The 24,877-nt window shown below is 42.9% G+C and overlaps 1 protein-coding gene across 1 annotated transcript in view; it reads left to right on the plus strand.

The window, feature by feature from the left end:
* Positions 1-4,528: 4,528 nt before the first annotated feature.
* FNBP1 (formin binding protein 1) overlaps positions 4,529-24,877 on the plus strand; it is a 2,646,599-nt gene continuing 2,626,250 nt past the window's right edge. The window contains exon 1 of the mRNA XM_044058144.1: positions 4,529-4,603. Coding sequence (XP_043914079.1) covers positions 4,529-4,603 — 75 coding nt within the window. The remainder of the gene's footprint in view (positions 4,604-24,877) is intronic.

A 24,877-nucleotide genomic window follows, 5' to 3' on the forward strand; every position in this document is an offset into this window, starting at 1 on the left:
CATCTGGGGCAAGAAAAACTGAAGAAGATGGCGTCGGCTGATGCTTATGTACTCCAGCCGCTCTGACGTCGGAGAGAAATGTGACATCAGCCGACGTCGGACCCAGACTTTGGAATCCGGCCGACCGAGGGCTGCCTGAGGCAGGACAACCCATATGTTATGACTGCAGTTGCATATCTATCGGACATCTACATTTATGGTAGGTACAAAACTGTACTTTCTTAACTGTAGCATTCATGGCATCCAAGGTTTTATATACCAAAGTATGTAATGGAAAATGTCTTTAAAAGTGCAGTTTATTTTACGCAGGTTAAAGGATGGTAATGGATATATTTTAGGTATGTTGTGCTTATTGGTGGCAAAAGGGAAACTTTGATGTTTTAATATTACAAGACTGGTTTAAATGGTTTCTGTCAGAAGACACTTTTAACAGAGCCTCAAATGCAGCACAGAATTGTATGGTTAGGTAAGTCATGAAGGGGGAAGGGCAGCTGGGAAGAATGGGAAATTGCTTAACTGATGTAGCAATCCTTTGGCAGTGCTGCCATGGAGATTTTACCACATGCACTCTAAAATGAAGAGTCTTTTTCTGATTAAATCAGCAGCAACAAAACAGCTTATTTTGTTCTGTGAAGTTGTACAGCGGAAGAGCTCAGTAGTGACACTGTCAGAGTTGATAAACTTGTGACAGTATTAGTAGGCTGGATCTGCTTAATCTGAGTGGTCTAACAGGCAGCAGATACCCAAAATTAAGTCACATGCTGTAGATGCTGTGCAGTAAAACACTTGTTTCCTTTGTGGACAACTGGAACCTCCTGTCTGTCAATGATATTATGTAAGCTCTGGTAGTTTTGTGTTACTGAAGCTGTACCTAGGTGCTCTCTCACTACAGCAGTGTCCTGTCTGGCTGACTGTCTCCACAACACCTGCATACGCTTCTCAGAGTTTGGCACTTGCCATTTGGCCAGACTAGATGATTTTGTTTGCTCTTTGTTCTTTATCTTTACAGTGCACTTTCTTTCTGTCTGTTTGCTGGTTACTGAATTGTTGCTAATACATTTTATATACTCCATTGGAACTTTTATGAACAATTTTAATATTCTTATTTCTTTCTTGCTTCTCAGAGTTTGGCACTTGCCATTTGGCCAGACTAGATGATTTTGTTTGCTGTCTTTGTTCTTTATCTTTACAGTGCACTTTCTTTCTGTCTGTTTGCTGGTTACTGAATTGTTGCTAATACATTTTATATACTCCATTGGAACTTTTATGAACAATTTTAATATTCTTATTTCTTTCTTCTGTGGTCTTTTTGTCTAATGTTCCCAGTTTACTGTAATTAATTAGTTAGCCCAATCAGTACTTCATTGATATTAGACCATTCTTCCATTGATGGTGTGTTTCAGCTGTGGGTTTGCCTGTGTGAAGTGACTGTTTTGCCGTAAGAGTCAATCGAATTCTGTGTGTTAGGTATTTTTCAACTTAATTTAATTATTTGTTAACATGGGTAGTGTAGTTGTCCGTGTCTTACCTATAGAGATTGGACAGTTTAATGCAGCAGTCAACCAGCATGTTTGTGGTGGTGGGAGGAAACTGGAGTAGTCAGAAAAAAAAACAAACATACACATGGAAAACACCACAAAGACAGTGACTGGAGGTCAGGTTTGAACCCCAGATCTTGTACATATGAGATGGAAAGGAAGATCTAACTGCAAAACCACCACGTTATCCAGAGTAGCATTTTAACACTGCACTTTGCAGTTCCCTGCTTGGGCTTATTAGCTTAGTGAAATAGTAATGTCAAACTGTATTCTGCTTTGTATCTACTCCTTACACATTTACATTCAACTGACCTACTCTAACAGTCCTTGATCAAATGTTCCAGCGGTCTAACTAAATCATCCTGTCCTTCACATAGGTAAGTACCTCACATGGAATCATCCATTACCAACAGTTCAAAAGATAAATGCTAGATAACTGGATATAGTGGTCCAAGAAAAGAAGACAAAAGTAGCATTGATCACTAAAATCACCACACACAGTGACTATAGTGTTTTGCGTACAGAGAGACACAAAGTCATAAAATATCAGGATTTGCAAACAGAAACAAGAGCAGTTTGGAGGAAAGATACCCAGATAGTTCCAATAGTAGTAGGAGCAATGGGTCTTATAGAAAAGAGTCTACAGTCATATTTAGATGTGATACCAATATATGTAAGTCCATACGAATTGCAGAAGGAGTCATTACTGGGCACATTGCAAGTGCTGCGAAGAACACTTTTGGCTGAACTCAGAGTGAAATAATACTAATTTCATGAACTTTAGTCATACTTTGACTTAGGAATGGGGTCCATTCCCGTCATGATATTAGAAAACCAAAAGATTTGACAAAATTAAAAAGTGAGTATGAGACTATCTACCCCTGCAGACCATTTTAAACCCAGCCATTTTGTATTAAATCTACCCTGTCCTTTTCCAAGATCTATATTTAAATATTACCTGGTCATGAAATTGAGAATTAACAGGGGACAGAGCATGTAAGTACTGTCCCTGTCCATTAGTGGTACAGGGGTCGGTCCTGGGGTAAATTTCATATTGCCCTTCCATAGATCCAGGTTTTGCTTGAACAGGGATAGGGATGAGATTTCTTTTTTGTGGAGGGGTGTCTGTTTTGGTCCTGTCTGCTTTCTTTTCTATAAAATGCACATCCTACGTCAGCCCTCAGCCATCTCCTTCAAATGTGCACTGTATTTTAATTCAGTCTCATCATCTAAGAACTAAATGCAAAGTTTCCATTACCACACTCCCATTAACTCACTTCTTATTGGACAGTACCTTCTCTTTCCTTCATTTGTCCTTTAGATCTCTACTTCTGTGGTAGCGTTCTCTTTGTTCATGTATTACTAAGTTTTCTGCTGACCTATTCTGATATAGTCCCTGATTGGATCTGACTGCTGTGTATTAACCCTCCTCACCAGTTCTTACCTGTTCACAGAATGCCTCCAGAAGACATTGCATACCTGCAATTTCTACCATCTCACTTCACTGATTTTCCTGCATCTGAGATAAACAGACTGCCATGCTTGTTCATGACAAACTTCATTCTTTACCCAAGTCTTCCCATTCATAGACTTCAGCCCAGACTTACTTGGTTTGACTTCCTCACCTTCTTATTGATGTCACTGTTGTCTATCTCGCATCACATGCCCTTCTTTTACTTTATGCTCTCCTCTTTACTATATTCCATCTCTAAACAAGCAAATCTTTTAATTAGTGAGCCTACCATAAGCTTTCCTCTTACATTCCCCATGTTGCTGATCTACAGCAAAGCACTTCATTTATTCTTTTTACTCTCAAAAAAAAAAAAAAAAAAAAAACGAGATATACAACTGGCTTTCTGTCCTCAGTTCCTTAACAAGCACAGCACACTACTACAGGGATGAGAGACCAGTTGGCATAAAGGTTAAGGTCTTTGCCTCCCATGCACAAGATATAAGGCATAAGGTTCGATCATGATTTCTGGCCAATGCCTGTATGGAGTTTGCATGTTCTCCCTGTGTCTCTGTGGGGTTCCTCCCAATTTCCAAAAACATGCTGAGTGTTTCCATCTCAAACTCACCCAAGAATGGAGTTGTGGCAGCCCTACAGGGGGAAGAATTGTAGAGATCAACCACTTTGGGGATCTACTGTGGTGCTCACTTTCCTCAAGATTGCAGAACACAGATCACAGACTGTGCGCCATGTCAGAGCTAGACAGCAATGTAAAATATGGCTTTAGGTGATTTGGTCTTGCTGAGTAATATCGCCAAATGGGCATCAGATTTGGTCTTGCTGACTAATATTGCCAAATGGGCATCATTATTTGCTGGTGGTAAGTGGGTTGAGGACCCAGCCTACTCTGGCCTATGCCAGGGACCCATGCTAATGGAGGAATGGGTGTATATGCCCTATTGGCCAGTGTGCTCCGCCATAAAACCTAGCAGCCCTGGGTCAGTAAGCTACTGGCCAGCCAGTGTCTAGTTGCCCAGCTTGGCTTACCTGGGATAGCGGTGTTGAACGAAAGCTGGATGTAAAACCAATCAACCTGCCAAACTTGAACTAAGAATTCCTACGCTTATTGTAGCTTAACTGACAAGACGGAGTTTGGAAGTAGATGACATGATGGTAAGAAAGAGACTGGACATGTGTGTCTAGGAGACAAGATGAAAGGGCAGAGCAGAAAGCCACTTAGCTTGGGATCCAGAGTCTACTACTCAGGAGGAGGACTTAAGTATGAACATTGTTTAGTCTGACAGAGGGATTCCCAGAGAGAGTGGGTGTGCATCAGGGTTCAACTCTGAACCCACTGCTGTTCATACTGGTAATGGACTACAGTAGCAAACAAGGTTGTAGGGGACAGATCAGCAAAACTGCTGTATGCAGATGATGTGGCAGTACAGGCAGATTCTGAGCAAGAACTTCAGCAAAGGATAGGGACATGGAATGCAAAACGGAAGGTCCACAGGATGAAACTGAGTACAAATTAGATAGTATGGCACCAAATGGGGTAAATGAGAAGATGCTCACAACTGAAATAGAAAATAGTGGAACAGGCCAACAGCTTCAGGTATCTGGGAGAAATGGATGAGGAGAAGGAAAGTCTTAGTGAGGAGGTCAAAGCTATAATCATAGGGGCTGCACCCAGTTGGCACAGGGTGTCAGGGGAATTGTATGACGGAAAAATTCCAAAGAATCTGAAAATTAAGGTATACAAAACAGTGGATCTGAAGTAGTTAACTTCATTTGGTCTGCAACCTGTTGGATACGGATCCGATCTCGGATCCAAGCCGGCAACTTTACAAAGCTTAGATCCGAGCGCCTAGCTCCTCCCCTTACCCATAATCCCCTGCCAACCCTGACTGACCTCAGATCTAGTTTGCCACGCTTCTGAACAGCAGCTAGATTGCGAGCTCCTGTTTTTTTTTGGCAGATACGTCTCTCTTTAAAATTACTTGTTAAATTTCAGTGAGTGTTTGTGTGTGTTAGGTTCCCTTTTGATAGTTCAGTTAAATTTTGGTTAAAATTACTCTAGTTTCTTCCTCCCCTCGCTGGTCGTAGTTAGTGTGTGTGTGTGTGTGTGTGTGTGTGTGTGTGTGTGTGTGTTTAGTGTGTTGGGGCCTACCGAGTGAGTTTTTACTTTAGTGTGTCTGAGGCCCCAAAGCCAATATTCTCTAAGTGCACCGAGTGTGGCCATAAGCTCTCCCTGGCGGATGGCCACACTCGGTGCGTTCGATGCCTTGGGGTTGAACACCTTTCCTCTGGATGTGCTATCTGTGCGGCGTTCAACTCCAGGGCACTGAAGGACCGGAGGTCTAAGCTGATCCTGGCGGGACTTTTGCCCCCGGATTCGGCTTTGGCCTCCTTTGCTTTTGTGGCCTCCTCCCAGGCTTTCGGTGGCGGCCACTCCTGCCTCTCTCCCCCCGGCCGGGACTCAATCTCCCGCTTCGGAGCCGGAGGAGAGGGAGGCCAGGAAAGAAAAACGGAGGGAGAAGCACCACATGTGGCAGGCCGAGGCCTCCACTTCAGCCCCCCCGGCTAAGCGGGCTTCTCCCTCCACGGCTTCCAGGTCTCCTCCTTCTTGGCTCTGGTCTCCATGCTTCTCACCGGGACCCGAGGAGGAGGAGACCCGATCTCCGTCGAGATCATCGAAGCGGCACTCCCGGGCAGCCTCGGTGGCCTCGTCGAGATCAACACGTAGCCTTTCTGAAGCTGATTTGGACCGGGTGATGCGAAGGTTCATCCAGGCCCAAATGCAGATGGGAGTGCTCCTGCCCCCCCCTGGGGGGGAGCTCAACACCCTTCTTTGCCCCAGTAGCTCCTTCTCCGACCCGCTTCCCGGGTACGGAGCGCTCTGAGCCAGGCAGCGTTGGAGCCGGGGGTGGGTCAGCGCAGACAGTATCTGGTACTTCAGCTCCGACTCTTCCTTCGAGTTTTCCGGACCCGTCCTTGTCGGATCCGAGCTCTCGGAGCCGTGCTCTGAGCTTCGGATCCGAGGGGTTTAGTGTGCCTTCAGCTCCGTCCAGGTCGGAGCACATTGGCCCTTCGGATCTGATGGTCCCGTCGCCCGGCCACAGGGACAGCCTGCTTTGATGTCTTAGGTCATTCTCCTGGAACAAGACATTGCTGGTGAGTCGTCCTCGGACAGTCCCCCCGAGGATGTTCCTCACAAGCGGAAGTGTAAGAGGAGGCACGTGGACTCCCCCGAGTCCTTGACAGAAGACACGGATTTGGATGAGGGGAAAGGCTCCCCAAGGTCACCCCCCGAGGATGTCTCCTTCGGAGCCATCGTGGAAATGCTTAGGATAAGAGGGGGGTGGTCTGCCCCTAAGGCTTCTTCGGACGAATCCGTGTTCCTGGAGGCATTCGAAGCAGGCCCATCTACCTCTTGGGTGTCCCCTCCGGCCTACCCCTTAGTGGACCTTATCACCACTAGGGTGTGGAAGGACACTGTGGAGCCAGTCCCCAAATGTCCTGACAAGATCCTGAGCCCCCGGGCAGAGAAATCCCATTGGAGCAAGGGACCCCCCCCCCTGTAGATGCCATGTTGGTGGCGGCAGCCACCAAGAGGGAGTTAGCCCAAGAGAGTCCCTCGGTCCATCCCCCGAGCAAGGAGTCTCTCTTGATGGACCGTCTTGGGAAGCGGGTCTTTAGTTCAGCGACCTTCGCTGTAAGGTCCCTGAACTATATGGCACATGTGATTCGATTGCAGCGAGACCTTATCAAAGAGTACGCTGTATCGCCCCCGGAGTCCATGTCGGGGGAGGACAAACAATTGTACTCCTCTCGCATGGCCACTCTTAGGTATATATCCAACACCTCTATGCGGCTTTTATCCCATGCTACAGATGGAGCCACTAGAGCCAGCGGAGCAGGCCTAGTTATGAGGTGCCAGGCCTGGCTCTGACATTGTGATTTTGCGGAACCCATCAAGGCATCCTTTGCGAATGCCCCCTTCGATGGTTCTGCCCTATTTGGCAAGACAGTTCGCGAGACTTTGGTCCAGAGCGAAAAGGACGGGAAGACGTCTGCCATCGGAGTCCGCTTCTCTGCTCCCCAGAGGTCCTTCTCCAAGAACCAAAAGGGACAGAAGAAGATGTGGTTCCGAAAGTCGCAACAATCCCAGTCCGCTCCGGACTCCCAGTCCTTCCGCGGCAGAGGAGGACAGGGTGGATGCCACCCTAGAGGCAGAGGGGGCCTGAAGAACTTTGGGTCCAGAGAAGCCTTCTCTGATCGGCCCACGCAGCAACCCTGAGGGGTTGCCTGACTGCTCCACTGTGGAGGCAGTCGGGGGGCGTTTCTCGAAGCACCTGGCAGCTTGGGAGTCCATTACAACAGACCGCTTGGTGCTTCGTATCATATCCAGAGGATACAGAATTCCCTTTTCCTACATTCCCGACACCCCCGGACCCCTCCCCGATGTTCCACCCAATCAGAGGGAGGCAGCAGCTGCGGAAATTCGGCTGCTTTTAGAAAAAGGAGCCATCCAGCACATCCCCCCAGGCCAGTCCGGATTGGGTTACTACTCCAGGTTCTTTTTGGTGCCAAAAAAGACGGGGGACCTAAGGCCCATCCTCGATCTTTCCCTACTAAACCTGTCAGTAACCAAAGAAAAGTTCCGGATGGTAACTCTTCAATCTATTCTCCCCCCTATTGCGGGAGAATGACTGGATGTGCTCCATAGACCTCAAGGACGCGTACTACCACATATTGATGGACGAATGGTCTAGGAGGTTTCTCCGCTTATGGCTGGGAGCCAGTCATTATCAATTCAGGGTCCTCCCCTTTGGTCTCACCTCAGCCCCCAGGGTGTTCACCAAGGTATTAGTGATAGTGCCTCACCTGAGACTCCAAGGAATGCAGGTCTTCCCGTACCTGGACGACTGGCTCCTCACCGCCCCGACAAGGCATCTACTATGCTTAGCCAGGGACTACTTTCTCAACCTTGCTCCGCAACTAGGAATCACTATAAACTCGGACAAGTCCTCTCTCACCCCAACTCAGGTGTTAGATTTTATTGGGGCCAAACTGGACACCAACAGGCAACTAGTCTTCTTAACTCCCTACTGGTTGCACACTTTGAGGGCACATGTGTGGGCCATCTTTCAATCTTCAAAACTCCCGGCGGGATTGGTTCTGAGGGCCCTGGGGTCCATTGCAGCCGCTATAAACCTTCTTCCCATGGCGCGTCTGAGCATGAGGATTTTACAGTGGACTCTCCAAGTCCAGTGGTCCTTTCATCAATACCCCTTGAGTCACCCCATTTCTCTCAGCAGGGCCTGCAAGAGGGCTCTCGTTTGGTGGCTTCAATCGCTGGACCTCCAGGTGGGACGTCCCTTTGCCACAGCCCCCCTCTCACCACGGTGACCACGGATGCCTCTCGTCTTGGGGGGGGAGCATTATTCGAGCAGGACGGTCCAAGGCACGTGGAACGATTCGGAGACCTTATTGCACATAAATGTTCTAGAGATGAGGGCAGTGCTGTTGTCGTTGCAAGCACTTCAGAGCCTTCTGCCTGTAGGAACAATTGCAATCCAGACAGACAGTATGTCTGTGGTATGGTATATCAACAAACAAGGAGGAACCAGGTCTTACCCTCTCTGTCGAGAAGCCATGAGAGTGTGGGAATGGGTGATCTCCATCAACCGCTTTCTCATTGCAACGCACATTCTGGGACGGACCAACATCATGGCGGACAGACTGAGTCGCACCATCCTTTCACCTTACGAGTGGTCCCTCAATCCTCGAGTAGTGAGTCGAATTTTTGCCGTTTGGGGGCAGCCCTGTTGCGATCTTTTCGCATCTCCCTCAAACACGAAATGCAACATTTACTTCGCTCTCACTCCCCCTGCCGGGGAAGCCCCGAGGGACGCCTTGGTTCATGCTTGGTCACCCGGTCTTCTCTATGCCTACCCTCCTCTTCCCCTCATGCTGAAACTTCTTCAGAAAGCCAGTCGGTTGGGGAGCAGGATGATCCTCATTGCCCCATTCTGGCCTCGCCAAGCTTGGTTCCCTTACCTCTGGTCTCATCGAGTGAATCCGCCCTGGATTCTAGATCCCCTTCTGGATCTAATCTCCCACCCCCAGGGGCTCCCACTTCCCGACCTGGCCAGCCTCAAGCTTACGGCTTGGCTGCTCCAGTTCCACTTGTAGCTAGGACTCCCGGTATCTCTTCTCCTGTTAAAACTATCCTAGTAGCAGCACACAAGCCCTCTACTAGGCAGGTCTATGGTAGTAAATGGAAACGTTTCTCTTTCTGGGCAGAACGCCATAATTTGGACCCTTTTACAGCCCCCTTGCCTGTGGTGCTGGACTTTCTTTCAGGTCTTTTTAATGGCGGAGCTAGCTGTTCTACGGTTAAGGTTCAGTTAGCAGCTATCTCTCATTACCACGTAGGTACTGAAATGAGTCGTTTGATGACTACAAAATTGTGCAAAACGTTCCTAAAGGGCACCTTTCTTCTTAGACCTCCAATAAAGGAAGCGGCATCTCCATGGGATTTGACCTTGGTATTACAAGCCCTGACAGCCCCTCCCTTCGAACTGGCATCTTCAGTAGACCTCAAATATTTGTCTTGGAAAACAGCCTTTCTTGTGGCTATTACTTCAGCCAGGAGAGTATCTGAATTGCAAGCTCTTTCTGTGAAACCCCCATACTTAGCCTTTCACAAGGATAGGGTTTACCTCAGGACCAATCCCTCCTTCCTCCTGAAGGTAGTTTCTGAATCTAATATTAACCAATCTATCAGTCTGCCAGTCTTCTTTCCTAACTACCAGAACAAAGGGGAGTACAGACTACATTCTTTGGACGTGCACAGACAACTTAGATTTTACATTCATAGGGCATCTGGTCATAGGCAATCCGACCAGTTGTTCGTCTCCTTTGCCAAATTTAATCTAGGTAAACCGGTCTCGAAAGCTTCCTTATCGAGATGGATTTCACAGTGTATCATTACAGCGTATCAAAATTCCGGCAGGCCCGCACCTCAAGGAGTTCATGCCCATTCAACTAGGGCTATGGCTACATCTGCCGCCTTTAAATCCAGGGTTTCCTTGGATGATATCTGTTCAGCAGCCACTTGGGCCTCATCTCATACCTTCATCAATCATTATAAATTGGACATTACCTCCAGAGGGAGAACTTCTTTTGGCTCCACAGTGCTCCGGAATATCCTTCCATGAAGGCCGCCCAAGGTTTAGGTAGCTGGGGACTCTGTCCCACAGGTTGCAGACCAAATGAAGTTAACTACTTCAGATTAAGAAGTTATGTACTCACCATAACGTTCCATCTGAGTAGGTAAACTTAATTTGTCTGCAACCGTTCCCCCCTCCGCCCCCCTGACCTTCAGATGTGTTTCATGTCATATAGTGATATACCATTTCTGATAATGTAGTTAGTTATCCACTATAGTGCTTCGGGCAAACTTGATCTGAGGTCAGTCAGGGTTGGCAGGGGATTATGGGTAAGGGGAGGGGCTAGGAGCTCAGATCTAAGCTTTGTAAAGTTGCCGGCTTGGATCCGAGATCGGATCCGTATCCCACAGTTTGCAGACAAAGGAAGTTTTCCTACTCAGATGGAACGTTATGGTGAGTACATAACTTCTTATTCAACCAGTACTACTATATGGTACAGGAACCTTGCCAGTAAAGGCAGAGCAGTTGAGGAAGCTACAGGTGATGGAGATGAAGTGCCTGAAGTGGGGGGTAGGATGCATGCTGTGGAACATATAAAGAAATGTGAACATAAGAGTAGAAGCCAAAGTAGCGCCAATTGCAGAAAAGGTCAGATAGAACAGATTTCAGTGGTTTGGGCAATTGTGCAGAAAATCAGAAGACAATCTGGTGAAGAAGATTTGGAACAGACAGGAAGAAGGAAAGGGAAAATTAGGGTGACCAACAAAGAGGTGGATGGGATAGTATGAGAGAAGACCTGCGACAGTCAGGCATAAGTGTTGAAGAAGTTTGGAGATTGGCATTGAATAGAGAGAGATTGAGACAGTTGACATGATACCCTGACCCCATGTAGAAAATGGGGAAAAGGGGGTTGATGATGATGATGAAGACAGGGAAGACAGAGCTGATGAACACACACTTGCACAATAGCACACTTTTCCTGTAAATTAAAACATACTGTCCACACAGTTTTCATGCTTACATCTGATCTCCATCTTTGCTTCAGTCAAGAGTCCAGCAAGTATTGTCAGTAGCATCACTTCCTGTTTTTTTAATGCTTGTCGACATCCTCCATTATCTACCAGCCTCCTTCATTTTTTGCTTTCCCCTCTACTGTTAATTAATAATCTCACCCAACTCTTTTGCAATACCACATGGCCTAATCTCAGTATTTTGTTTGCCCGTATTATAAGTATAGCTGAGTCCTTTTGCCCCTCCTTAGTCTGTGAAGCCATAAACAGAGAATTCAACTATATATTTTTTTCTATTTTATTCCTTTGTAAATTGAGTAAACCCCTTAGGCACAAGTCTGTTTTTCGGAGGGATCCGGGAAGCACTGTCTGATTAAGTGACTTTCTCACTCACACATTTGGTAAATGTTGACTGAGGGACAAAACCCTGGAAAATAAAAATAAACAGCTCATAGCCTTAATTCTCTGCAACAAATTGCCAGACAGCTGCCAGGCATCAAAAAGATCCCAAAAACTGGCACGGGAGGTTTGGATGGATTGGTTCCATCCAACATTCGTTATGGGCTACCACAACTATCTTACCTTCTTCATCGTCAACCTGTCCTGTAGTTGTGCTGCTCATACCTCCCAAATGTCCATGATTTCATCGTGTCCCCCTAATTTTTCCTCATAATTTTGACCTGTCTCTTATTTTCTGGTACATTACTGAGGATTACAGTCAGTCAGTTTCTCCACACATTAGTTTCATACCTGTTATTATTCAGAAAATGTGTTAATATAAAAGCTGGTGTCTTATTAACATGTTAAGTGATTTAGAGTAATGTTTAAACGTTGGCTCGGATTTTACGCCTGTGTACTCCTAATACATTTGGCCTTGTCCAGCATTCTTGAGCAAAGAAGTTGAAAGGTATGTATGCTGCTTTTCTTGATTTTTAGAAAAAAATACTACTATTCCTGTACAGGTCTGTCTACAGCAGTATCTAAATAACTTCCAAGGATTTGTTTGCCAAAAGCTTCAAAGTCACATAACAATGTCTCTTTTGTAATGAACAGCATCACTTTTGGCTGGAGTATGACACTAGCTTGATGCTTGTTATTCTAGCTACACCATTTATAGGGTAGGGATGTGAGCCAGCTTATAAAGAGCACATCATGTGAAAACAGATGACTCCTTAGATCCCTTAAATGACCTTGTTTAGTTTGTACACTATCCTAACTCTATTAATTAGCTTCAAAGCTGCCTTTCTGACATTTCATCTTGGGTGCAGATAAAGCCTTCCCTCCCTACACCTGCCAGTGTTCCCTGTAGTATACCTCATTGTTCTTTTCTTGACCTGCTCTTTCTTTTCTTTTTTATTGGAAGTCTAAACAGTCTCTATCCTGTTTTACATCTCACACTGTTTGCAGAGAAGTTGGTACTCTAGGAAGCTCATAAGTAAACACTTCACTTTGGTTATTAACTCGTAACTGACCCTAATACTGCCCTTGTCTTTCATTGCTATCAGTCAGTTGCACCAGTAACAAAAGCTACATTGGTTAGCATACTTGTCAAGTTTAGACTTTTCTGCCTAATGAAACTGTTTAATTACTTTCAGTAGCTAAACCATCTGAGACAGAAGAAGATTACTGATACAGTGGCCTCTACATGGGACCCACTGTCTCATTCTTGAGACAGTTGACAACCTCAAGACAATCTGCTCTTTCTCCATTCATTTACCTCTGTCTCCATTTTACCATTGTGGAAGTGACACTCGTTTTTCATTGCCCTAACATGCCTTCTCTACACGCTCTTCTAGGTTTACCTTGCTGATAAAAAAATGCTATCTCGTCTCTTCTTGGCCCTATCTCTGAGTATCACAATGTTTCGATCACCAAATCTTGTTGACTGCCTGTCTCACTTCATGCAAAATGTTTCCCTTTTCTTTAATATTTAAACTCTGCTAACTCCCAGTAGCAAGATCTGTAGGTCTTTTCACTTTTGTCAAACACACGCTCTTTATTCTTTGCTGTGTGTATTAGTGTCAGCAAAGTATTTTCTTTTCTATGGCATAAACAGTGGTACATGCTTCCCTCTTGGATTTAATTTCCAGTGCAGTCTACCACATTTGTTACTTTACAGACGAGTCATTTAGCCACCAAGGTCAAACATGTACGTGCTTTACATTTATCACCCAGTTGGGTTCAGGGGCCTGGACAGCGAGATATTTCCCTGTGGTACATTTGGTTGGGGACACATGGCTGAAGTGACATTCAGCTGTAGAGAAATATGTCTATTGCAGATTCACTGTGGGCAAGAGAAGAATGTGGTGCCATACCCACAACTTCAATAACCAAATACACAGGGGGGGAAATAATCAGCAGTATGGCAGGCAGCAGCAACAGACTGGCCAGTGGGCATGTCAGTGGCAGTAAAATGCAGTGTACAATGGGCAGTGCCTTTATAATTGGTGTGTGTGGACCACTGCCCCTTCACAATGTCTAGGGAACATTACCTAAAATGTATACTAGAACATAAATGTGACTACAGTAGCATGCAAGATTTTCTCCATGCTGTACCACATTTCTACATGTTGTAGTTACATAAGCTTGTACACCACACTGAGCACAACATTCATTACTTCTTCCCCCATTCACTTAATTATTAAAGATGTGGACATGGCATTGTGTCCTGCTTTTTGCCCACAGGGAATTTGCAACAGCTATATTTCTCTGCAGCCGAATGTCACTTCAGCCATGTGTCCCCAACCAAATGTACCACAGGGAAATATCTCGCTGCTTAGGTGCCTCAACCTGTCTGCATCAAATACCTGTGTTGTGATATATTTTAGTAACTTATTTCTGAATATTTGGAATACAATTTTTAAGACTTGATTTATTTCTATTGGATAACCATTTACTCCTCAAATGACACAACTATAGATTTAATTACATACTGACTTGAACATACACAAACATATTTAAACTTTTGATAGGGTCATAGGATATTTCTGTTTTCCTTGTAGAAATGGCTACCTAAATACTGAATGTCCTGAAGCAATCTATTTTCCTAAGGGAAAATGTTAGTTTAACGCACAACACTGCTAACATCGCTAATTGTAGAATAGAGAGATTGTTTTGTATGGTATTTGCATGTGAATTAAACTAGCGAGTATGCATCTTTTCATACCTACTCATGTATTACTAACACAATTAAAATCCCTTTTCATCCCAGGCAATTAGCTGCTTTGTACAGTACTATGGCTGGTAGCAGTGGCGAGTACTATTAGAATTTTTGAGTGAGTTAGTTCAGAAAAAAAAAAACAAAGCATTGTAGCATGTTAAAAGGCACTATTTAGTAGACATTTTTGACAGATTTTTCTCTTTCATTGACTTGTTGGTATGCTGTGAACATTAAGTTTTAGTTGCTGTGCAAAGAAGTTAGCTTGTCCATTAGAAACATCCAAATTCAAAATTATGGACTTTAATACACAGAACGAAGATGTAGGGAAGCAGAAACTACAGTCATGATCTTGTAGCATTATGTATAACTAGCTAAATTGATAGTTTAGTTTGTCAACTCCCACTGTGCTGAAAGTAACCACTGAAATGTCTTGGTGCTGCTTTCCTTTCATCCTGAGCCTAGTGTTTTAAGTGGATTTACCCTGATAGTATTCCACCCTAGTTCGCTTTGTAGATTATACTTATGGTTCTCTGCTACCTTCCCCATTCCCTTGTCTATTTTAACAAGGAATGTTGTAGTGGCCCAGTTGCTCATAGCTATCAAAACCTTAACTTAGGAAATAGAGACCGTTTAGAATTAATTGTGTAGAAAGCCCTAAACCGGAGATGCATGTTAAACAGTAATTAATTATGTTCTAAATGCTGATAATCACTCTGTATTTTAAAAAAAAATTTTGCTCAGGTGGTTGCCATTTACCTACCTTGTAGGACATATTCTTTACTTTGTGTTCCAGCTCGGTGTGTATACCTCTGATATGAGAGTGTGGAACCTGTCCGATGATTGTGCCACCACCTTATTTGAATCACAGTAGTTTTACCATGGGTACAACCCTCTGATCTTGAAGTGCTAGAATGCCGGAACTTGCATGTTGTAAATAATTAGTTTGTTCCTGACTTCCACCAGTTCCTTTTGGTGCCCGGTGTCGGTGAACCAGAGGAGTCAGTCACTTGAAGGGTATAATACACTTGTAAAGCCCTTCTGTGGCCTACTTGGCCTACCTGGTGTATACCATGCTCACCTAACCACACAAGAACCAAGGTTTGCCTGAGTTCTATCAGCGTAGAGAACTGGGACAGGGGGTTCATTGTAAATGGAGACATACTAGCTCTTTGATGCCGAACTTAGGACTTGATGAGCATTATGTGGCCAAAAAGCAGAGCTGTGTCATAAAAAGGAGGAGTTCCTGTCTAGAAATATTTCTGTTACATTGAACCAACTAATCATGCTATTTTGTGTGGTTGACAGCTTGAGTAACCTGGTCTGTCAGCCCACCTCTTAACATTTCCAAAGATGAATGTGTTCTGGCTGCTTGGTTCTCTGCAGTTAAGCGGTGTAATTGAGGTTGGCATTACCAACCTTGATAAGCTCACCATGAGGTTGCAGTGTTCGCATGGAGATCCTCTTTTGGATCTTATGTAAGATCCATTTTCCTGACTGTAATTAAATCTTTACTCTGATTTCATGCGTGTCACCTGTTATCTGTGGTTTGGATCCATGTTCTGCAAGACTTCCAATTGCCTGACTTGACATGTTCTGTCTCATTTTTCCCTTCTTTGAGTGCTGCCATCTTTTCATCCACTTTAAATGAGACTTCAGTGACCTCTATCTTGACAAATTCTTAAGATTTAGATGTTGATGTTACTGATAATTAGCTCCCTATGTATAATCCATTTACTGTTATGGTTGTCAAGAAGGTTGTTTAGATAGGCCAGCACCATGGAGTAAAGGGATATGGCACAGGTGATCAGGGTTTGATTAGTGGTTTGGGAGTCTTGAGGCACTGGCAGGGAGAGATGGCCATACCCATCGTGGGGGGGGGGGGGGGGGTTGTCTAGGTGTTTCCAGTGGGGAAGTGTGGTCGACAGATGTGAAATAGATGAACACAGGGAACGGGAGAGAACCAAAGGTCATAAATGAAAAAAGCCCCCAGTGAAAGCAGCCAACAGGCCACAGCCATAGATCAGAGACAGTCTGGGAACTGCAGGAGAGGCTGGTAGACCCAGAGTTGGATGGGACACTGACAAAACTGAAAAAAAAGAAACAGACTGGGAAAAAAAGGTTGTTTACATGCAGATTGTTTGCATCCTACAGTCTAGTTTTGATGTCAGGCAAAGCACTGATAATAGCTGTTACAGGGATTTTTAAGAACATCTTAGTGGTGAATTGTCAGCATTGTTCTGTAGTGATCTTCCTTGATCTGTTTTCATCATTTGAAACAATGCACAATGACTTTCTTTTGTGCTGTTTATTGACATTTGTTATTGTGGATCATCTACTAATGACCTGAAATAGTTTGTCTCCAATTTTGAGGGGTGTGTGTGCAACATCTTGCGTGGGATAAGCACATCATACCATTATTCTGGTTTCTTTATCATACCAGATGCTTCCTTTCTGTGTCCTTTATTGTTCACCATGTTTGTGCTTCCATTGAGGAGGTCACTTCGAAAGAGATATTCAATGCCATTGATGAGCCGATGGCACCCACCATTACCTTTCCTTCTGTCAGGGCATGATATCTACTGTGAGTGTACTTTATAAGAACTTGGAATGCATCTAAGCATGAGTGACTGTAGTAATCACTTGAAGCAAATAATATTCATGGCAGTGGCCATGGCTTTTCATGCTAATGTAAGGAATTCTGTATGTCCTAGAGTAAAACCAGTCATAATTCATGGTGATGATAAACTACAGTTTACAGATAATATAAACATTTTTAATGTGGTATTGGGCAGTGGGACCTGATGTTGTCTGTGTCTGTAATCAAACTGTCATGTTTCCATTTAAGAAATATTGCCCACATAAACATATTTTTCACAGCAACATCTTTCTGTATGTTCATGTCCTGATCTCTTCCTGTACCTAGGGATTCATAACACAGAACTGGACTACAGCTGCAATCAGTCCAGATATCTACAGGTGCTTCTAACTGCTTTCATGTCACTCCGGTTCTGTGAACTCTTTACTGGTAGCTAGTTTGGTCCTGTATTGTCTTCAGAATTCAAGTGTTAGTGTGTTTAACCGTACATGAGCCAAGTCCTCCATATCAGAAAGCATTCCTGGTCCCTTACTGACCTATTAGACTCTTACATTCCTTCTACTTGGGGTTGTTGAAAAGATCCAAGTGTACTTCTGAAGACATCAGGTGCTTGTTCTTTTTGTCATCCGACACCTATTTCTACAACCTCCTCCTCCAGTGGGTAAAGGGAGCCCTTCACCCTCGCCATTTTTAAGATGTCCCTGAAACACTTGTCTTTACTCTAGCATATGGAATATTGTAATTTGTTGTCAAACTTTGTCTCTCACTGTGCATTTTGTTGTCTGTGTTGTAATTTTTTTTTGTTTTATTTATTTATTGTTAACAACTTGAACTTAGAAAAATGGAAAAGGATTCTTCCTGACTTTTCTTAAGAGGTTTGTAGCTTTAATGTCTGACATTATTTAGAGACTGTAATCTTTCCTGTTTGCCAAAAGAATTTCAAATTTTAGGAGGGACAAAATAAACTTTTGTGCCATAGTCATGTATGTAATGGAAAAGCAGAAATACTTCAGAGTTGTGCAACAGTATTGCCCTTCTCATAATTTCTCTTACAAAATACCTCTTCAGCCATGCTCATCCATTTCTCATGTAATAATCTAGCTCACTCCAAGAAGATGTAAGACTGCATGTGGAGTGACAAATCTACTGTTTAGTAAGGTTCTGGAGGTGTGGAGAGAGGTAAAACAAGAAGGGGAAAGAAGAAGACAAAGTAAGCATATAGCAGAAATTATCCCAAGAGTCTAATGGGGAGTATTCTGTGGGTAGTGCATGAAATCTGTCTAAGCTAGTATCTCTGTAGTATGTGTGTGTTATGTACATTAATGTTTTGTGCAGTACATACATTCATATTACATTCTTATCTGGATGTCTGGGCTTGTGAAAATGAAATTGCAAATACAAAGAAAGTACTTCCTTTTGTGTGTCTGGAGGAATTCTTTCAGTATAAAACTGCATTCACAGAGTAGGTGATGTTGATTGCACTTTTTGCAAATGATATAATACATACAGTGAAGAAGAAGTTATTATATGTCTTTATACTATCATACGGTACCAAGTAGTGGCTGTTGTACATACAGTGAAGAAGAAGTTATTATATGTCTTTATACTGTCACAGTACCAAGTAGTGGCTGTTGGTGCAGAAGGATGGAAACCTGATTGCAATGCCACTGAATCAATGGCTGGAAGGAACCATCCAAAGGAGGTTAAAAACGAGTGGATGATGACTTACCTACTTTGGGGAAGGGAAGAGAGTTTGTACTAGCAGGTAATCCTGGCAGATAACAAGAGAACAGACTTCCAGAGTTAAGAGTTTTGAGAGCAGCACAGTGCTGCAGAGTGTAAAATGGACATGTAAGTGGAATCATGGATGTTTGTTTTATGTAAAACCCACTGTAGTGCCTTCAGCATGCTGCAGTCCTGACTGATGCCATTCAGGAATGTCAGGCACATAGAAGATATCCATATACAGCTGTAAAATGGGCTTTAATGTGATGCTTGAAGTTTTTTAAGCTTCACATTAAAGCCCACCTCACCAGTTCCTGGACTTGTACATGTACTGGGCATGGGTAGACCAAACCATGGAACTAGCTGATTTTAAAATGTTAATTGCATATGTAATGAGCATTGAATTTAAGCCATATGACAACTTTATTTTTTTTTCCTTTTCACTGTTAATACCTTCCAGATTTTAAGTCTTCAGTTTGCTATGCTACCTGTATGTAAGACTAAGTATCGTAATTGCACTCTTATTGTATACAATGTCACTACCTGCTACTACTGTAAGAACTGTTTTCTAGAAGCATTGTTATACAGGATTATTGGTCTTGTCTCCCACTTGACCAGTTTATTCTGTTCTAGCCTTTTTACCATTATGAATGTCTGTTACTATTTTTTTCTTTATCGTATTATACAATTTTCTTTCTACTAATAAAATAGTGTACTAACAATGGAGATTTTCTCCCTTGGCCTCCATTGAAAATGGTTTTATGCCCAGTCGGACTCTCCCGGTAAACAAATGTAAAATAAAATAAATAAATAAAATTTACCATAATATATGGAAATAAGATTTGGTTACAAATAAAGGTATAACCCCTCCCAGAAAGGGAGAATCCCCTGGGGGTGATGTGCGGTGCTTCATCAAGTAGAAGGTGGGATAAAAGGTAAATCATTTGGGGAGGTTAGAACTAGATGGTCAGGCTGATGGTGGCCAAACACTGCACTTCTGCATCTCAACACAGCTAGTAATTACAGAACCACAGTTTGTATGTTTAGGGTTATTGTTTTTAATTGTATTGATAAGTACTACTTGCGGTATTTCACAGTCCCCCACCTAGCGTGTCTCTTGGAACCTAATACTTTTGCACATCACTGCTAAGACTTCAGCTATGTCCTACTCTAACTTTATTTTTCAACATATATTCATATTTATGGGGTGTCACAAATCCAAAATTGTCTCTAGTTTATATGCTGTATATTATCTGTTACCTGGAATTTTTTGTAGAAGTGCTGGAAATATTTTTTAATCCTGGAACTTTTATCCAATTTCTCTGATCTCTTAACTTAATATTGTAATATTTTGTATACTGCTTAAGTCTTTGGAGTTTTTCCTCCCTGGGCCACCACTGAAAAGATGCTTTCTGCTTAGTTGGATTTTCCTAGTAAACAAATGCAAATAAGTAAATACATAGCAGGCAGGTTGTCTAGCAAATCTGTTTCAAAATTTGACATGACTGTGCCTACTGGGAATCCCTAGTTTATTGTGTAATCAGCAAGGCACAACATGTTTTAAGTTACGGGCTTATAGTTTATATACCTAAGGTATAGAATGTTACTCTTTTACACTCTAAAACGTACTTCATCCTGACTGTGATGATAAGCCACCTTTTCAAGTAAAAAGAGGAGAACTGAGATGATGTTTACTTTCTGAAATAAGAAATATGAAACTTAAATTGTCTTAGATTCGACTTTGAGGAGAATTTAGACAATGGGTTTACATTTGGAAATATCCTTGTGCCTTTTCAAACTGCATTTCAAAATTTTCAAGTTTCATATCCAAGGGACATGCTTTACCTTTGACATGTGGCATTACCCTTTCTCCTAAATTAGCGAGTATATGCTCTCATATCTTGTATAGGAGGGCCAGTTTGAAGGAGATTGGAGACTGTAAAGTGGTGACCGGGGAAAGTTAGTTAGGCAGCATAGCATGGAAGTTTGTAGGATGACGTTGGTGAACAAGAAGAGGAGGAGGAGTGTAAGGGCAGCACCAAAGATCAAATGGTGGAAATTGAAAAAGGGTAATTGTGAGGTGGAGTTCAGGGAAGAGTTAAGACAAGCACTGGGTGGCAGTGAAGAGTTACCAAATAGCTGGATAACTACAGCAGAGCTAGTAAGGGAGACTGCTAGAAAGGTGCTTGGGGTGACATCTGGACAGAGGAAGGACGACAAGGAGACATGGTGGTGGAATGAGGAAGTACAGGAGAGTATACAGAGAAAAGAGGTTGGCAAGGAAGAAGTGGGATTGTCAGAGAGATAAAGGAAGTAGACAGGAGTATAAGGAGATGAGGTGCATGGCAAAGAGAGAGGTGGCGAAGGCTAAGGATAAGGCATATGAAGAGTTGTATGAAATGTTGGACACTAAGGAGGGAGAAAAGGCCCTGTATCGATTGGCTAGACAGAGGGACCAAGCTAGGAAAGATGTGCAGCAGGTAAAGGTGATAAAGGATAATGAGGGAAGCATACTCACAAGCGAGGAGAGTGTGCTGAGCAGATGGAAAGAGTACTTTGAGGGGTTGATGAATGAAGAGAGGGAGAGAAGGTTGGATAATGTGGGGATAGTGAATCATGAAGTGCAATGGATTAGCAAGGAGGAAGTAAGAATAGCTATGAAGAGGATGAAGAATGGAAAGACTGTTGGTCCAGGTGACACCTGTGGAAGCATGGAGGAGTTTAGGTGAAATGGCAGTGGAGTTTCTAACCAGATTGTTTAATGAAATCTTGGAAAGTGAGAGGATGCCTGAGGAATGGAGAAAAAGTGTTTTGGTACCGATTTTTAAGAATAAGGGTGATGTGCAGAGCTGTAGTAACTACAGAGGGATTAAATTGATCAGTCACAGCATGAAGGTATGGGAAAGAGTAGTGGAAGCTAGGTTAAGAAGGGACATGATGATTAGTGATCAGTTGTATGGTTTCATGCCGGGAAAGAGCACTACAGATGCAATGTTTGCTCTGAGAGTGTTGATGGAGAAGTACAGAGAAGGTCAGAAAGAGTTGCATTGTGTTTTTGTAGACTTAGAGAAAGCATATGACAGGGTGCCTAGAAAGGAGTTGTGGTATTGTATGAGGAAGTCTGGAGTGTCAGAGAAGTATGTAAGAGTGGTACAGGATGTGTACGAGGGTAGTGTGACAGTGGTGAGGTCTGCGGTGGGAGTGATGGATGCGTTTAAGGTGGAAGTGGGATTACATCAAGGATCAGCTCTGAGCCCTTTCTTATTTGTAATGGTGATGGACAGGTTGACATACGAGATCAGACAGGAGTCCCCGTGGACTATGATGTTTGCAGATGACATTGTGATCTGTAGTGAGAGTAGGGAACAGGTGGTGGAGACCCTGGAGAGATGGAGATATGCTCTAGAGAGAAGAGGAATGAAGGCCAGCATGACTAAGAATATATGAGAGGGAGGATAGAGGAATGGTGAGGATGCAAGGAGTAGAGGTGGTGAAGTGGGATGAGTTTAAATACTGGGGATCAATAGTTCAGAGTAATGGTGAGTGTGGAAGAGAGGTGAAGAAGAGAGTACAGGCAGGATGGATTGGGTGGAGAAGAGTGTCAGGAATGATTTGTGACAGACGAGTACCTGTAAGAGTGAAAGGGAAGGTCTACAAGAGGGTAGTGAGACCAGCTATGTTATATGGGTTGGAGACAGTGGCAGTGACAAAAAGGCAGGTGTTAGAGCTGGATGTGGCAGAGTTAAAGATATTAAGATTTGCACTGGGTGTGACGAGGGTGGACAGGATTAGGAATAAGTACATTAGAGGGTCAGCCAAGGTTGGAAGGTTTGGAGAAGAAGCCAGAGAGGCACAATTACGTTGGTTTGGACATGTGCTGAGAAGGGATGCTGAGTATATTGGGAAAAAGATGCTAAGGATGAAGCTACCAGGTAACAGGAAAAGAGGAAGGGCTAAGATGAGGTTTATGGATGTGGTGAGAGAGGACATGCAGGTGGTTGGTATGACAGAGCAAGATGCAGAGGACAGGAAGAAATGGAAACAGATGATCCGGTGTGGCGACCCCTAACGGGAACATCCGAAAGAAGATGATGCTCTCATGTAGTTATTGGCTGTTTCTAACTGTGCACACTGCTCAGTTCTACTGTTGGTAGTCATCACAGGAAAAGTGAAAAGAAGCCTTGTAAGGATCTTCAGATGCAGTACCATAACTACAGCAGGGCATGGGGGGGAGGCTGCCTTGGTAGCAGACTGTTAGATCGGCACAATCTGCACTACAGAAGAGATGATGAACCAGTGCAAAGTAACACTGTGTGTGTGTGTGTGCGTGTGTGTGTGCGTGTGTGCGTGTGTGTGTGTGTGTGTGTGTGTGTGTGTGTGTGTGTGTGTGTGTGTGTGTGTGTGTGTGTGTCTGTGTTAGTAAATATAGCAGGAAGTTTAGTGTATAGCTTCTTGCTACAGATGTGCAGGACTTAATTCTTTTCATCTTTAACTTAGTTCAGAGGATATTTTTTTTTTTTTTTTTTATATAGCTGTGGGTTGTGAGAGTGCCACTCTGGACACTGTCTTAGTCACCTGATGACCTAGTTACAGCTGTGATCAGATGAGCTACATAGAGAACTAAAACTTTTTTCAGTGATTCAGTTCAGGTATGATGAGTAGATGATAGGAGAAGGTCAGACTCTGCCCCATTATACAACAGTTGGCTGCCATGGAATCTATCAGTTATAAAGACTGTCTAGAGGACCCTGCTGAGGATAACAAAACTGACGTGGACAAGCTTAAGATAAAGAGCAGCTAAGTTGAAGGCATTTAACCTTGCCTTCTCTTTGAAATCCACCATGAGAATATGTGCAACTTGCTTGCCAGCAAAGGACCATTTTAGAGAAAGCAGCAGTCTGTTAGGTAATAATTACACACACACACACACACATATATATATATATATATATATATATATATATATATATATATATATATATATATATATATGTACTGTGTGTGAAAGCTGACTGAAGTATTATCAGAATTCTACAGTACCAAAGTCATTGTGCAGTGGCAGTTGTACTTTTGTAATGTTAAAGCCTTGTGTCTAGCAGGCAAGTTGTCTTCACTAAATGACTATACTTTCAGATTTAGCTGTTAAATGATAAATATTAGTCATTTAGAGGTATAATGAACTGGAAAGTTTAAGTATGAAAAAATAATGCATATACTCAGTGTGGCATCCTTCCTCTGATTTACTGAAAGGAGTTACAAATCTTATGTCTTGTTTTTATTAGTTTCTTGATGCTTTTCTTTTGACTTTCCATACAGATTTTTGCTGTCAGGATCTAGCAGTACAGAGGGCATTATGTTCGAATGTTAAAGATTCGAAGCTTTCATTCCCACATGGTATACCTATATTTAAATGTGTTTCTTCTTGTAGTCCTTGGTTATCAGATGCATATTACTAAAGGAAGTGGTCAAACAGCTACATTTGTTTTGCTTTGAATTGTTTGCGTCAGAGTGTACTCATTATCTGATTCTTCTGTGGAAAGAAGTGGTGGTGGTATCATACAGGGGGCTGAAATTTGTTTAACAGTTAATACACTCATAGTTTCAAAACAGAACTACATAAAGATGGGTTCCTGCTGCAGATGTACAAATGTGAGTAGTGTATGTCTATAATTGTTACTATGCATTATCTTAAATGCAGAACTACAAAATTAATATTTATCAAACTGTACTGGTATGGACAGGATTGAAGAATAGTGTGGTTATTTGCATTATGGATCATTAGTAACATACCTGCATCATTTTGCAGAGATGTTTCTGTAGCCTTGATTTTAAATTGGAAACTTAATTTGTCAGAAATTTGATGCATTGAGATACATGGCCTTCTTTAGTGACTATCCCTATCCTTCCTTACTGTCTTTTCTCATAGTATGTCTTAACCACTGCCACTGTTAAGAAATAAAATATCTCTTGTTTTGAAGCACATTTTTAAAGTTTTTATATTTTATGTTGTATACTGATTTTATTGGTTTATAGGAGTGTAGCTTTCTGTGGTGATGTTTGTGGTAGAACAAGTTACGCAGTAAATTATCAACTGATTTAAAAGCAGCAGTGAGGAGTACACAGTTTTACACGTGAAGCAGTCTTTGCATAGATTTTCTTATGGTTCTAACCTGTTGTTTCATGAATAATAATAGATAAAAAAATTCTGCATAAAGACACA

The sequence above is a fragment of the Protopterus annectens genome, chromosome 16.part0, assembly GCF_019279795.1.
Source record: "Protopterus annectens isolate FY-2018-M chromosome 16.part0, PAN1.0, whole genome shotgun sequence".
In the NCBI taxonomy this organism is placed as follows: Eukaryota; Metazoa; Chordata; order Ceratodontiformes; family Protopteridae; genus Protopterus; species Protopterus annectens.